The sequence below is a fragment of the Mobula hypostoma genome, chromosome 10 (genome assembly GCF_963921235.1).
Source record: "Mobula hypostoma chromosome 10, sMobHyp1.1, whole genome shotgun sequence".
Lineage (NCBI taxonomy): Eukaryota > Metazoa > Chordata > Chondrichthyes > Myliobatiformes > Myliobatidae > Mobula > Mobula hypostoma.
This window is the reverse complement of record NC_086106.1, coordinates 123,533,912-123,550,490: the sequence shown is the minus strand read 5'-3', so window position 1 is coordinate 123,550,490 and position 16,579 is coordinate 123,533,912. Positions and strand designations below refer to the sequence as shown.

The window sequence follows — 16,579 nt, the reverse complement described above, 5'->3', positions numbered from 1 at the left end:
ACATAACATCCTTCTGTACTCAGGACATTGATTTATAAAGGTCAATGTGCCAAAAACTTTCTCTATGACCATGTGACGCCTCTTTCAACAAATTATGTACCTGTATTCCCTGTGTTCTACCACATTCCTCAGTGCCCTACCATTCGCTGTGTAAGACCTACTCTAGGTGGTGCTACTAAAGTGCAAAACCTCACACTTGTCTGCTTTAAATTCCATCTGCCATTTTTCTACCTGATGTAAATCCCTCGGCAAACCACGATAGCCTTCCTCACTGTCCACTATACCCCCAGTCTTGGTGTCACCTGCAAATCTGCTGATCTGGTTAACCACATTATCATCCAGATTATTGATATAGATGACAAACAACAACAGGTGGATCAGCACTGATCCCTGCAGCACACCACTAGTCACTGACCTCCAGTCAGAGAGGCAACCCTCTACTACCACTCTCTGGCTTCTCCCACAAAGACAATATCCAATCCAATTTACTGCTTCTTCTTGGGTACTGAGTAACTGAACCTTCTTGGCCAGTTTCCCATGCAGGACCTTGTCAAATGTCTTGCTAAAGTCCATGTAAACAACATAAACTTTCCTGGTAACTTCCCTGAAAAACTCTAAGAATGGTTAGAGATGACCTACCATGCACTAAGCCATGCTGACCAACCTTAAACAGTCTATGTCTATCCAAATATCTGGTCCCCTTCGAATGCCTTCCGATAACTTTCCCCACAACTAATGCTAGATCCACTGGCTTATCATCTCCTGGTTTCTGTTTAGAGCATTTTTTAAACAGCAGAACAGCATTGGCTATCCTCCAATCCTTTTGAAACTCTCCCCTCACCAAAGCTGTTTTGAGTACCTCTGCTAAGGCCCTGGCAATTTCTGAACTTGCCTCCTGTAGGTTCCAAGGGAATGCCTTGTCAGGCACTGGGGATTTATCCACCCTGACTCTCCTTCACCATGTCTGCTAGAGCAACTTCATGCCGTCTTTTAGCCTTCCTGATTTCTTTATGTGTTCCCTTGCATTTATTCTACTCCAGAAACATCTCAGTTGTTCCTACTTAATTATACCTGCTATGCACCTCCTTTTTCTCTTAACCAAGACCTCAATATCTCTTGAAAACCAAGGTTCCCTACACTTATTATCTTTACCTTTTATCCTGACAGGCACACAAAAGCTCTGTACTCTCAAAATTTCATTTTTGAAGGCCTCCCACTTTCCAAGTCCAGTTTGCTAGAAAACAGCCTGTCCCAAACCACACTTGTCAGATAATTTCTGATAGCATCAAAAATAGCCTTTCTCCAATTTAGAATCTCAACCTGCAGAACAGACCCATCTCTTTGCATATTTACTTTAAAATTAATGACATTGTGATCACTGAATGCAAAGTGTTCTACACAAACTTCTGTCAGCTGCCCTGTTTCGTTCCCTAATAGCAAAACCTGTATCACCATGCTCTCTCATTGAGACTTCAACTTAAAGTTATTATATTTTTGTAAAAATGAAGCTTCTGTAATGACTACCTGACTATAAATGAGAGACAGGCAAGTATTCTCTTTTATTCCCCCTCTGTGTTCCTTTAAATACTGTGTGTCATTAAATAGGCAGATGGAATTTAATGCTGGCAAGTGTGAAGTGTTGCACTTTGGGAGGACAAACCAGGGTTGAGTGGTAGGACACCAAGGAGGGAGGTAGAACGGAGGGATCTGGGAATACAGATCTATAATTCCTTGAAAGTAGTGTCACAGGTAGATTGGGTCATACAGAGAGCTTTTGGCATATTGGTCTTCATAAATCAGACTAGTGAGTACAGGAGTTGCGATGTCATGTTGAAGTTGTACAAGATGTTAATGAGGCCTGATTTGGAGGATTTGTGTAGTTTTGGTTACCTACATAAGACCATAAGACAAAGGAGCAGAAGTTGGCCATTTGACCCATCAAGTCTCCTCTGCCATTCTATCATGAGCTGATCCATACTCCCATTTAGTCCCACTCCCCCGCTTTCTCACCATAACCTTTGATGCCCTGGCTACTCAGATACCTATCAATCTCTGCCTTAAATACACCCAATGACTTGGCCTCCACTGCCATCTGTGGCAACAAATTCCACAGATTTACCACCGTCTGGCTGAAAAAAATTTCTTTGTATCTCTGTTCTGAATGGGCGCCCTTCAATCCATAAGTCCTGCCCTCTCGTATTAGACTCCCCCACCATGGGAAACAACTTTGCCACATCCACTCTGTCCATGCCTTTCAACATTTGAAATATTTCTATGAGGTCCCCCCTCATTCTTCTAAACTCCAAGGAGTACAGTCAAAGAGCGCTCAAACGTTCCTCATATGTTAACCCTCTCATTCCCAGAATGATTCTAGTGAATCTTCTCTGAACCCTCTCCAACGTCAGCACATCCTTTCTTAAATAAGGAGCCCAAAACTGCACATAGTACTCCAAGTGAGGTCTTACCAGTGCCTTATAGAGCCTCAACATCACATCCCTGCACCTATACTCTATTCCTCTAGAAATGAATGCCAACATTGCATTCGTCTTCTTCACCACTGACCCAACCTTGAGGTTAACCTTAAGGGTATCCCGCACGAGGACTCCCAAGTCCTGTTGCATCTCAGAACTTTGAATTCTCTCCCCATTTAAATAATAGTCTGCCCATTTATTTCTTCTACCAAAGTGCATAACCATACACTTTCCAACATTGTATTTCATTTGCCACTTCTTTGCCCATTGTACCAATCTATCCAAGTCTCTCTGCAGACTGTCCGTTTCCTCGGCACTACTGGCCCCTCCACCTATCTTTGTATCATCAGCAAACTTAGCCACAAAGCCATCTATTCCATAATCTAAATCGTTGATGTACAATATTAAAAAGAAGCAGCCCCAACACTGATCCCTGTGGAACACCACTGGTAACCGGCAGCCAACCAGAATAGGATCCCTTTAATCCCACTCTCTGTTTCCTGCCAATCAGCCAACGCTCTATCCACGTATGTAACTTTCCCGTAATTCCATGGGCTCTTATCTTGTTTATCAGCCTCATGTGTGGCACCTTGTCAAAGGCCTTCTGAAAATCCAAATACACAACATCCACTGCATCTCCCTTGTCTAGCCTACTTGTAATTTCCTCAAAAAATTGCAATAGATTTGTCAGGCAGGATTTTCCTTTAAGGAAACCATGCTAAATTCTGCCTATCTTGTCATATGCCTCCAGGTACTCCATAACCTCATCCTTGACAATCGACTCCAACAACTTCCCAACCACGGATGTCAAGCTAACAGGTCTATAATTTCCTTTTTGCTTCATTGCCCCCTTCTTAAATAGCGGTGACATTTGCAATCTTCCAGTCCTCCGGAACCATGCCAGAATCTATCGACTTTTGAAAGATCATTGCTAATGCCTCCGCAATCTCCACAGCTACTTCCTTCAGAACACGAGGGTGCATTCCATCTGGTCCAGGAGATTTATCTACCTTTAGACTATTCAGCTTCCTGAGTACTTTCTCTGTCGTAATTGTCATTGCGCACACTTCTCTTCCCTGACGCCCTTGAGTGTCCGGTATACTGCTGATGTCTTCCTCAGTGAAGATTGATGCAAAATACTCGATCAGTTCCTCCGCCATCTCTTTATCCCACATTACAATTTCTCCAGCATCATTTTCTATTGGTCCTATATCTACTCTCACCTGTCTTTTACTCTTTATATACTTGAAAAAGCTTTTAGTATCCTCTTTGATATTATTTGCTAGCTTCCTTTCATAGTTCATCTTTTCCCTCTTAATGACCTTCTTAGTTTCCTTTTGCAAGCTTTTAAAAACTTCCCAATCCTCTGTCTTCCCACTAATTTTTGCTTCCTTGAATGCCCTCTCCTTTGCTTTAACTTTGGCTTTGACTTCTCTTGTCAGCCATGGTTCTATTAGAAAACTTTTTTTTCCCCTCACTTCTCGCAAAAACTCCAGCCACTGCCACTCTGCCGTCCTTCCCTCCAGTGTCCCTTTCCAGTCAACTTTGGCCAGTTCCTCTCTCATGCCACTGTAATTTCCTCTACTCCACTGAAATACTGACACATCGGATTTTGGCTTCTCATTTTCAAATTTCACAGTGAACTCAATGGGAACTACATATGGGAAAGATATCAATAAGATTGGAAGAATACGGAGAAAGTTTACAAGGATGTTGCCATGACTTGAGGACCTGAGTTTAGGGAAAGGTTGAATAGATTAGGTCTTATTTTCCTGGAGTGTAGGAGAATGAAGGGAGGTTTGATAGAGATATAGAAAATTATGAAGGATAGACATGGGATAAAAGCAAGCAGGCTTTCTCCAATGAGGTGGAGCGAGATTAGAACTGAGGTAATAAGTTAAGGGTGAAAAGTGAAATATTTAAATGAAATATTCCTGACTCAGAGGATGGTGCAAGTGTGGAACAAGCTGCCAGCATAAGTCATGAGTGTGGGCTTGATTATAAAATTGAATAGAAATTTGGATAAGAACAAGGATGGGAGGGGTTTAGAGGACCATGGTCCATGTTTGGTTCAATGCGACTAGGCAGAATAACAGCTCAGTACAGACTAGATGGGCCAAAGGGCCTATTTCAGTGAAGCAGTGCTCTAGGACTATACAAATTTGAGGGTTTTTTAATATTTCACTCTATACTACAAGATACTGTGTTCATAGCACACAGTTTCTACTTCTACAGTATCATAAGTCTCTGGGTCTCAACATGGACAAGACAAAAGATTGTGGACTTCAGGAAGGCACAGGTTGACCACTCGCCATTGCACATCAATGGCTCAGCTGTGGAGAGAGCACAATGTTCCTTGGCCTGCACAGTACGGATGATCTAACCTGGACTCACAACACCTCCTCACTGGTCAAGAGGGCACAGCAGTGTTTAAACTTTCTGAGGAGATTGAGGCTTGCGATGCTCCCCAACCCCACTCGAACAATTTTCTACAGGAGTACCTGTTACAGCGTCCTGTCTGGCTGCATTATTTTGTGGTATGGAAAGCTGGAAGGTGTTGGATTACAGAGGAAAGAGGAAAAAAAAAAATCGCCAAGAGGGTCACCGGGGTCCCCACTGCCATTTGTGACATTTACTGGGAGTGCTGCAGACGAGGGGCTCAAAGCATTGCTGAGGATCTCTACTACCCATCCCACAATCTCTTGGACCCATTACTGTCAGGAAGGAGGTACAAGGACATCAGGACCAGGACTGCCAGACTAGGTAAGAGCTTCTTCCTTCAGGCTGTCAGATTTATGAATATCCTGCTACCACTGAGGTCTCGTCACTAGGACAGCGAGCCGTTTACTGTTAATAGACTAGAAATTGAGTTTAATTACCTTTTGAGCTTCCAATTTTGCAGTTTTACTTTCTGAATCTAAAGCGATGCAAATTATATACTCTTTCAAAGCCTGGTCCATTTTCTGCAGTCCAGCAAAGGCCTGTGCTTTTCTCAGGTGACCCTAACAACAAAACACATCCGTTGTTCAGAGCACAAGTACTATTTAGGCATTTCACCATGACGTAGAAAGCTGCAATGAGGAGATTAAAGGAACAAGGTGGGAGGGGGTGGGTGGGTTGGGGTTTAAAAGACCTTACTTTGGACCAGGTGGGTTGCAGGTTGCAGGCAGCATTTCCATCATGCAATGCATCTTCAAAATGTCTCAGACTTGCATTAATTTGTGCACGGTTGCTCAGTAGCAAATGGTCTTTGGGTGCTGTAAACAAACCACACAGATGAAAGAAAGAATTAAAAAATACTACTTTTTTATTAAATGAATGAAATTAACTAAGGCTCGCAACGCAAAAATATTGAAGATGCTGAAAATCTGAAATAACTTCCACATAGATGATAGAAAAAGGACAAGATTGATCTTAGACTAGGTTAAGGGGTCAGCACAACATCAGCTGTTGAAAGGCCTGTACTGAGCTGTAGTGTTCTATGTTGTACACTTAGTGACTGTTTTATTAGGTACCTCCTGTACCTCGTAAAGGGATCACCGAGTGTATGCTTGTGGTCTTTTGCTGCTGTAGCCCATCAACTTCAAGGTTCAATGTGTTTTATTTTCAAAGATGGTCTTCTGCACAGCACTGTTGTTAAACGTGGATATTTGAGTTATTGTCGCCTTCCTGTCAGCTTGAACCACTCTGGCCATTCTCATTAACAATGCATTTTCATCCACAGAACTGCCACATGCTGGATGTTGTTTTCTTTTTCGCACCATTCTCTGTAAACTCTAGAGATCTGTTGTGTGTGAAAATCCAAGAAGATCAGCAATTTCTGAGATACTCAAACCCCTCCATCTGGTACCAACAATCATTTCACAGTTGAAGTCACTTAGATTATATCCTGATGTTTGGTCTGAACAACAACTGAACCTATTGACCATGTCTGCATGCTTTTATGCATTGAGTTGCTGCTTCATGAGTGACTGATTAGATATTTGTATTAATGAGGTGCACTTAAAAGTGGCCACTGAGTGTATCTTCTAACGTTAGATGCTATTGGAAATCCTTAGAAGGTAAAACAGCATCTGTGGAGACAGAAGAAAAGCTGAATTTTTAGGTCAAACACACCCTCAAAGGAAGGAGGAGCACAGTGGGTCAAATAGCTTCTACAGACAGATAACAGATAATGTCTTGGGCCCTAGAACCTTCATCAGGATGTTTCAGGTCTCTGCCCAAAATGTCAATAGTTTAAATCCCTCCAACCATGCTGCCTGACCTGCTAAGTTCCTCCAGCATTTTATGTGTGTTTCTAAAGATTTCCAGCATCTGCAGAATCTCTTGTGTCTCGATTATTTAGGTCAACATTCTGATAAAGTGCTAACTCTCTGTCTCGCTCCACAGGTGATGTCTGAGCTGCAGAGGAGTTCCAGCAATTTCTATTTTGCTTGCATTGAGGTAGACTGGTCAAAAAATTAACCATGCCTGTTAACACATAATCAATAACCTTAATTTCCATAACGACAGCCAGTAAAAGCACAAGGAGGAATTCATGGATGTGTAAAAGATGGATTTCCAGATCAGAACATGGAGAAACCACTGAGGTAACAGACCCTGTAAGATCCAGTTCTACACAAAAAAAATTAGCTGAAGATGTTGTAGGTAAAGAATTTTTAGGGAACAGTAATCATAATGCGAGAGAATGTTTTATACAATATAATGACAAGTCAGGAAATCATGTTGCAGCTATACAAAACTTTGGTTAGACCACCTTTGGAGTATGATGTGCAATTCTGGTTGCCCCATTGTAAGTAGGATGCAGAGGCTTTGGAAAAGGTGCAGAAGTGGTTTAGCAGGATGCTACCTGGATAAGAGGACAGGAGCAATAAGGAGAGGTTGAACAAAATTACATTGTCTTCTTCGAAGCATCAGAGGCTGAGGGGAATTATAAGACATCAGAGCAGAATTAGGCCATTTGGCCCATCAAATCTGCTCCACCATTCTATCATGACTGATTTATTTTCCTTCTCAACCCCATTCTCCTGCATTCTCCCCCCAACATTCATTGTCCTTACTAATCAAGAATTTATCAACTTCCATTTTAAATATCCCCAATGACTTGGCCTCCACATCCTGATAGAAACTTTTGTTTATTTTACATCAAGTGGATCCGGCTTCCAGGAGCCTGAGGCCAAGGCTGAAGATGGTATTCAATTGGAACAAGTGGATAATGTTACCAGAAAATCAGTAAAATCCCTATTTTTTGGTGATTGTACATACAACCAAAGAAGGTGCTATATATTTTTTTTAATTTATCCTGTCGAAACACTCCATCCATGTGAAGTAGTGATTCATGTGAACTTCTTTCAGTCTCCTCTACTGCTCACAATGGAGCTTCCTCAGTGCAGGGGAATCCAAACTCAGAAGGGCTGGTCAGATTATAGAGCACCTGTCCGCAGTCTGCAAGTGACTCTGATCCCACTCGCAATCTGGCCTGTCCACCTGTGCCATTATAATGAGGTCCAACCACAGCTTGGGGACACATACCTTATCTTCCACTTGGCATATTGTCAACTTCGCTTTCAGATTCACTTGTTATACAGAAGTTCATAACATACAGTGAAATACGTGATTTGGAGTAACAAACACCTGAAGGAATATCCTGGCAATTCTGGGCAAAGTTTCTTTCCTTCTGCATGCCACCTTGGCTGAACAGAGGAGCACTTTTAGTAAAAGACTAAGACAACTGCGCTTCTCCAAAGAGCGCTATATGAGGTCATTCTTACCCTCGGCCATTAGGCTCTATAATGAGTCAGTCTATAGGCGGGGAAGTGATGACTCTCTCCTGTTAGACTGAGGTAACTTATTTATTATTCTTTCTTACTTGTCTCCTCACACTTGTATATCTGTGCTCTAGTAATGCTGCTGTGACACTGTAATTTCCTTTGGGATCAATAAAGTATCTACCTATCTATCCAAAGACATTTCAAGCCGAGATCTTGACCCAAAATGTTAACTCTTTATTCCCTTCTACAGATGCTGTCTGACCTGCTGCATTCCTCCAGTATTTTGTGTGCGGATTTCCAGCATCTGCATAATCTCCAAAGCTTACTCATTTTCTGTACTGGTTTACCCGCTTTCAGTTCACGTTCCATAAACAACCATGAGCTAAGTTACTCTACCAGCTCACTCAGGTAACAAATGTGTCAGGTGCCCCTAGAATGGTTAAAGTGTGGCCTAAAATTATTCTTTAATATTTGAGACACCTGCCTTTGCCAGTCTTTTAATAGTCATTTATTTGTGGAGGTATTGGTAGCTGCAGATGTTAAATATAACTTTAATGCAGTTTGCTCAGATAATTGGCCATTGTAAATTGAGTGTGATGGGGGGGGGGGGGAACCTGATGGCAATGTAGGGACAAAAAAGTAGGACTGCTGTTAGTGGCTAGTACAGTGTTAATGGGCCAAAGAGCCTGTTTCAATACTGTTTAACTATTTCTGCACAATCACAATTCAGGCTTGATTTTTTTTTTAAATGGGGGAATGAGGATATTGTACAGTTATTTGATACTTTTGAGCTACTATTTAACGAAAAAGGCTTCAACTTTCAGCCTGAATAATGGAGAAGTAAATCAAAATGCTTTCTAACAATGAAAGAGATAAAAAAAAAATATATGAATAAGATTGGAAGAGTGCAAAGAGAATTTACAAGGCTGTTGCCAGGACTTGAGGGCCTGATTTACAGGGAAAGGTTGAACAATTTAGGACTTTATTCCCTAGAGCATAGGAAAATGAGAGGAGATTTGATTGAGGTGTATAAAGTTATTACGAGTACAGAAAGGGTAAATGCAAGCAAGCATGCTTTTTCCACTGAGGTTGGTTGGGACTTGTGGGCACGTAGCCAAGTGGTTAAGGCATTGGACTAGTGACCTGAAGGTCGTGAGTTCCAGTCCCAGCCAAGGCAACGTGTTGTGTCCTTGAGCAAGGCACTTAATCACACATTGCTCTGCGACGACAGTGGTGCCAAGTTGTATGGGTCCTAATGCCCTTCCCTTGGACAACATTGGTGTCGTGGAGAGGGGAGACTTGCAGCATGGGCAACTGCTGGTCTTACATACAACCTTACCCAGGCCTGTGCCCTGGAGAGTGAAGACTTTCCAGGTGCAGACCCATGGTCTCGCAAGACTAACAGATGCCTCCATGGGTGGGACTAGAACTAGAGCTCATAGATTGTGAGGGCGAAAGGTAAAATATTTAAGGGGAACCTTTTCACGCAGAGGGTGGTGAGAGTGTGGAACGAGCTGCCAGTGGAAGTGGTGGATGCGGCTTGGATTACAAAATTTAAGAGACATTTAGATAAGTACATGGATGGGAGGGGTGTGGTCCAGGTGCAGGTCAATGGGACTTGGAAGAATAATAGTTCCACCAGGATCAGATGGGCCGAAAGGCCTGTTTCTGTGCTGTAGTGCTCCATGACTCTAATGGCACTTTCAAAGCCAAATTAACACCAATATAATAACATCAACTATCGTGTCCACAATCTAATACCACTGGGAGGCATGTTCAGCAAATAGACGGAATTAGTCTGTCATCCATCTGTGTGTTTGACAGCCGCACGTGGTATTCTTAAAATAAAATGGATAAAACCAAAAACCTTACATGGTCAATATTTATCGCCAAAATAAAGTTTAGTAAATGAATTAAAAAATAACTTCTCCAGGAAAGCCATGTGGGTGATGTTTCTTTTTCTAAAAAAAATCTCTAAATCTGTAAAGAAATAATGATTAATCAAAATTTTTAACAATTTTTGTAAATGATTGTATTGTGCGTGCTGCTCTGGATATACAGCATCTCAAGTTCAAGTTTAATTGTCATTCAACCGTACACATAAATATGACGACACAAAGCATGGTCCCTCGGGTGCCAAGGTACAAATCACACAACACATCATCATCATTATGTGTCATGTCACATGACATAGGTGATCAGGGGTTGACCATGACTGTTCTTGGCAAGCTCTTCTACTGAGGTGGTTTGCCATTGCCTTCTTCTGGGATGTGTCTTTACAGGATGGGTGACCCCAACCATTAATAATACTCTTCAGAGATTGTCTGCCTGGTGTCAGTGGTTGCATAAACCAGGACTTGTGATATCCACCAGCTGCTCATCCACCACCGGCTTCATGTGACCCTGATCGGTGGGGGAAATGCTAAGCAGGTGTTAACACCTTGCTCAAGGGTGACCATACATGGCACATAGAATTATGGTAGCAAAAAAAATAGTTACACACAAAAAAAAATCCCAAGTCCCTGAGTGCCCTGGCCTGTGGATTGATGGCGTATGGGATGTTGTCCTGAAGCCACGATTCTACAGAATTAGCACACAGCAGCTCCTCATCATGAATCCCTTGCATTTATCATTGCATTTTAACTGGTTCACATATTAGAAGCTTCATACGTGGAGATTTGTGACTGACCCAATTCTTCCACTAAGGTTATACAATAGCTGCTATATAATCATAGGACACAGGGACTAAATACAGGATCACATCTTACACAACACACCCTGTTCCATTAACCTCAATTTATAAATAGGTTCTTGATAGGACAGTTGTTATGTTATTCGATCAGTAAACCTGATAATCCAGAGATACAAGAGTGAGTTCCAAACTAAACAAATCCGCACATTTCACTGTATCTTTCGATGTATATGTGACAAATAAATCTAATCTCTTTTAAAATAAAGATCCAATTGTGAAGTGATGATTCAACCTGTCGAATATTTTCCCCTGAACTTTCTCACAGCCTCTGGAAGTTATTCTATCTCAATACCCTATCCAATTTCCTTGTGAAGGTCCCGATTGATTCGGCTGGGCATTGTGGACATGCTACATTAGCGCCTGAAGTGTGCCAACATTTGCGGCTACCCCCAGCACATTCGAATGTGTTGATTGTTGATGCAATCATGCATATATCTGGATGTTTTGATGTACTGTGAATGTGATAAATAAATCTGAATCTGATCTTGTTTTCCACAATCAGTACAAGAGCAAAGTGCAGATTGGAACTAGTCTTGGCTTAAAAAGAAAATTTTCCTCACATTCCTTTTCCGTCATTAGTTCAATATTTTAAATCCATGTCCCACTAACTGAAGCGGCTTTCCTCTGATCAATCCTGTCCAAATCAACTATAGTCAAAGTTTAAAAAAATGCGTCATCTGCTTCAACAACAAACACGATTTAAGGACTGCGCTGAAGGCAGCTACAAGTGTCCACAATTACAAACCCTAACCCATACATCTTTGGACTATGGGAGGAAACCGGAGCACCCAGAGGAAACCTAGGCGGTTATGGGGACAACATTTAAACTCCTTACAGACAGCTGCAGGAATTGAATCCCGAACATGATTGCTGGTTCTGTAAAGCATTATCTAATCCCTTTTATTATCAAAATAAGATAAATGTCACCATCTACTATTACAACATTCACTTTCTTGTGAGCATTTACAGGAAAATAAAGAAATAAAATTGAAACTATACGTGAACAAAGACTGACAAACAACCAATATGCAAAGGACATTAAATTGTACAAATAAAGTAAGAATAGGGAACACTGAGAGATAAGTTGTCCACCTTGGTCAAATCTTCTCTCAACTTTCCTTGCCCCAAAGAGAACCAGTCCAATTTTTCAGTCTCACCTGCTCATCAAATCCAGCTGATCTTTCTGTACCCGCTCTACCGTATTCACAGCCAAAATACAAAGTTGAGTTTTAAAGTCATGTGCACAAGTACACAGGCAAGAAAATAAAAACGTGCAGCAGCAACGCAGGCATATCGCATCATACTAGGAGCATTCAGAAGAACGTAATAAGCACTAGTCATCTCAAGAATGAACACAATCAGAACAAAGCAAAAGCAAAGTCCATTTTAATCAAAGTGGTCATAGTGTTATTAGTGATTAGCATTTTGCCAGCTGCCCTCAAGAACTGAATGGTTGAAGGAAAGTAATCGCTCTTGGATATGTACCTCCTGCCTGATGGTAGCTGAGAGAAGATGGCATGGCACAGATGGTGGGGATCTTTCCCTGAACTGGTTGCAAAATTCCATTTCAAAGTTCCAAGTATATTTATTATCAAAGTGCATAAATTATACAACCCTGAGATTCAGCTGCTTAAAGACAGTCACAAAACAAGAAACCAGAAGGAACACAATTTAAAAAAAGACCAATACCCAAAGCATGGAGAGAGAAATAAAAAAACAAATCATGCAAAAAATAAAAGCATTCAGAATGAAATTGAGTCTATAGACCCGAAGCCTGGAGCAGCCCCAAAGCCCCAGTCTCAGTTCATCACACAGCAGGGCAAATCGATACACAGACTACAAAAGCAGTGCTTTACAGCCTCAGTGCAACTCTGTTCGGTGCCTCTCTCTATGAATTCCAAAAGTCTTTACGCGGTACGGTAGTGAAGCAGTTAGCTTAATGCTTTACAGTGCCAGCAATCGTGTTCAGTGTTCAATTACTGCTGCTGTGTGTAAGGAGTCTGAATGTTGTCCCTATAACTGCCTGGGTTTCCTCTGGCTGCTCTGGTTTCCTCCCACATTCCAAAAGGTGTACGTGTTAGGATAAGTAAAGTGAGGACAGCTGCAATCAGCACAATCCTCAAATTGTGTTGGTCGTTGACACAGACGGCCCATTTTTTTTAAAAAGAGATATTTATGTTTAAAAAACACTTTCTCAACAGCAGTTATATTTCATTATGAGTTTGAGGACAGCTGATAAGTCAAAGGCGCTCACATATTTCTACAATGTACTGTGGAGAGCATTCTGACTGGCTGCATCACTGTCTGGTATGGGTGGGAGGAGGAGGGCTACTGCACAGGATCGAAATAAGCTGCAGAAAATTGTAAACTCAATCAACTCCATCATGGTCACTGGCCTCCCTAGTATCCAGGACGTCTTCAAAAAGTGGTGCCATAAAAAAGCAGCATGCATCATTAAAACCCCCCTGCACCACCCAGAACATGCGCTCTTTTCATTTCTACCATCAGAGAAGAGATACAGGAGTATGAAGACACACACTCATTGCAGTAGGAACAGCTTCTTACCCTCTGCATCAGATTTCTGAATGACAATGAACCAGCTGATGAACACTACCTCACTATTTTTGGTCGTTTTTGCACTAGTTATTTATGTATACACAGTACCGATAAATAACTATATATACTTACTTACTTATATGCAGCGTGCAGGTTAAACACACACACACACAAATATTAGGCATCCATTAGTCTCGTGAGACCATGGATTTGCGCCTTGGAAGGTTTCCGGGGCAAGGTTGTATGGAAAACTGGCAGTTGCTGCAAGTCTCCCCTCTCCACGCCACCGATGTTGTCCAAGGGAAGGGTACTAGGGATGATACAGCTTGGCACCGGTCTCACCGCAGAGCAATGTGTGGTTAAGTGCCTTCCTCAAGGACACAACACACTGCCTCAGCTGAGGCTCAAACTAGCAACCTTCAGATCACTAGACCGATGCATTAACCACTTGGCGTCGCCAACAACACACACATATATATGTATATGTATAGCGCAACTTCAGGATTGAAGGACGCCCTTTTGGAACTGAGATCTGAGATGCAAAGAAATTACTTTAGTCGGAGGGTGGTAAATCTGTGGAATTTGTTGCCACGAGTGGCTGTGCAGGCCAAGTCATTGGGTGTACTTAAGGCAGAGATAGATATGTTCTTGATTAGCCAGGGCATCAAAGGATATGGGTGAAAGCAAGGGAGTGGAGATGACTGGAAGAATTGGATCAGCCCATGATTGACTGGTGGAAAAGACTCAAAGGGCCACGCACACATGTATACATTATCACTCATATGTATATGCATGTGGCCTAGTACAGAAACAGGAATGCCCTTGAACAAAAATTCCTACGAAAAGGTGTGGATACGGTCCAGCCCATCACAGGTAAAACCCTCCTCACCATTGAGCATATCTACAGGGGGTGTTGTCACAGGAAAGTTGCATTCCTCATCAGGCACCCCCACCACACAGGTCATGCTCCCTTCTCGTGTTGCCATCAGGAAGAAGGTACAGAGGCCTCAGGACTCACACCACCAGGTTCAGTAACAGCTATTACCCCTCAACCATCAAGCTCTTGAATGAGAGGGGATAACTTCACTCAGCTACACTGCATCTATCATTGAAATGTTCCCACAACCAATGGACTCACTTTTAATGACTCTTCATCTCATGTTCTCGATATTTTTTGCTGATTTAGATAGTATTATTTCTTCTTTGGTATTGGCACAGTTTGATGCCAAGATGGTGCAGTCTTTCACTGATTCTAGTATGGTTATCATTCTATTATGGATTTACTGAGTATGCCTGCAAGAAAATGAATCTCAGGATTGTATATGGTGACATATATGCATTTTGATAACACAGACATCAGCAGAACACCAGCAAACTCTGGCAGCCTACCAGAAAAGGTCCCATTTATTCCCAATTCTTTGCCTTCTGCCAGTCATCCAGTCTTCTATCGATGCTAGTTCATTCCTGTAATACCATGGGTTCTTACCTTGTTAAACAGCTTCATGTGCGGCACCTTGTCAAAGGCCTTCTGAGAATCCAAGTAAACAGCATTCACTGACTCTCCTTTGTCAATCCTGCATGCTATTTCCTCAAAAAATTCCAACAGATTTGTTGGGCAAGATTGCCCTTCAAGGAAACTATGCCTTCTTTGCCCTGTTTTATCATGTGCCTTAAAGTACTCTAAAATCTCAACCTTAATAATGTACTCCAACATCTTGCCAACTACCGAGTTCAGGTTAACTGGACTATAATTTCCTTTCTTCTGCCTCCTTCCCTTCATAAAGAGTAGAGTGACACTTGCAATTTTCCAGTCCTTCAGAATCATTCCAGGATCTAGTGATTTTTGATACATTATTTCTAATGTCTCCACAATCTCTTCATCTCTTTTAGAACACTGGGGTGTAGATCATCTGGCCCATGTTACTCATCTTCAGACCTCTAGCTTCTCGGGAGCCTTCTCCTTAGAAATAGTGATGACACTCGCTTCTGCCTCCTCATAGATCAAAGTAAATTTTATTATCAGAGTACATACTGTATATGTCACCATATACAACCCTGAGATTCATTTTCCTGCTGGCATGCTCAGCAAATCTATAGAATAGTAGCTATAACAGGATTAATGAAAGATCAAGTAGAGCACAAACGACAACAAATTGTGCAATTGCAAATAGCAATAAATAATGAGAACATGAAATAACAAGATAAGAGTCCTTAAAGTGAGATCATTGGTTGTGGGAACTTCTCAATGGATGGTCAAGTGAGTGTAGTTCAAGAGCGTGATAGTTGAGGGATAGTAACTGTTCTGAAACCTGGTGGCGCATGTCCTGAGGCTCTTGTACCTTCCACCTGATGGCAGCAGTGAGAAAAGAGCATGGCCTGGGTGGGGAGAATCTCTGATGATGGATGCTGCTTTTTTACGACAGCGTTTCATGTAGATGTGCTCAATAGTTGGAAGGGCTTTACCCATGACGTTCTGAGCTGAATCCACTACCATTTGTAGGATTATCCGTTCAAAGGCATTGATGTTTCCATACCAGGCCATGATGCAGCTAGTCAATACACTCTCCACTAGATCTATAGAGGCATGTTAGAGTTTTTGATGTCATGCCAAACCTCTGCAGACTCCTACAGAAGTAGAGGCAAAGCTGTGCTTTCTTCGTAATTGTATTTACATGTTAGGTCCAAGACAGATTACTTGAAATAGTAACACCAGGAATTTATTGTTGCTGACCCTCTCCACCTCTGGTCCGCTGATGATCACCAGCATATGGACCTCTGGTTTCCCTCTCCTGAAGTTTGCAATCAGTTCCTTGGTTTTGCTGACATTGAGTGAGAGGTTGTTGTTATGACACCACTAGGACAAATTTTCAATCTCCTTCCTGTATGTTGATTCATCACCACCTTTGATATAGCCCACAACAATATCATCAGCAAATTTGTATATATTGTTGGAGCTGTGCTTAGCCGTACAGTTAAAGGTGTGAAGCAAGTAGAGCAGGGAGCTAAGTACACATCCCTGTGGTGCACCT

The 16,579-nt window shown here is 41.9% G+C and overlaps 1 protein-coding gene across 1 annotated transcript in view; it reads right to left on the bottom strand.

Annotated features, from left to right (window-relative positions):
- The window catches only part of LOC134353162 (LON peptidase N-terminal domain and RING finger protein 3-like), a 67,083-nt gene that overhangs the window by 31,411 nt on the left and 19,093 nt on the right, over nucleotides 1–16,579 (bottom strand). The window contains exons 3-4 of the mRNA XM_063061142.1: nucleotides 5,610–5,728; nucleotides 5,351–5,473 (exon numbers count right to left, since the gene is read on the bottom strand). Coding sequence (XP_062917212.1) covers nucleotides 5,351–5,473; nucleotides 5,610–5,728 — 242 coding nt within the window. The remainder of the gene's footprint in view (nucleotides 1–5,350; nucleotides 5,474–5,609; nucleotides 5,729–16,579) is intronic.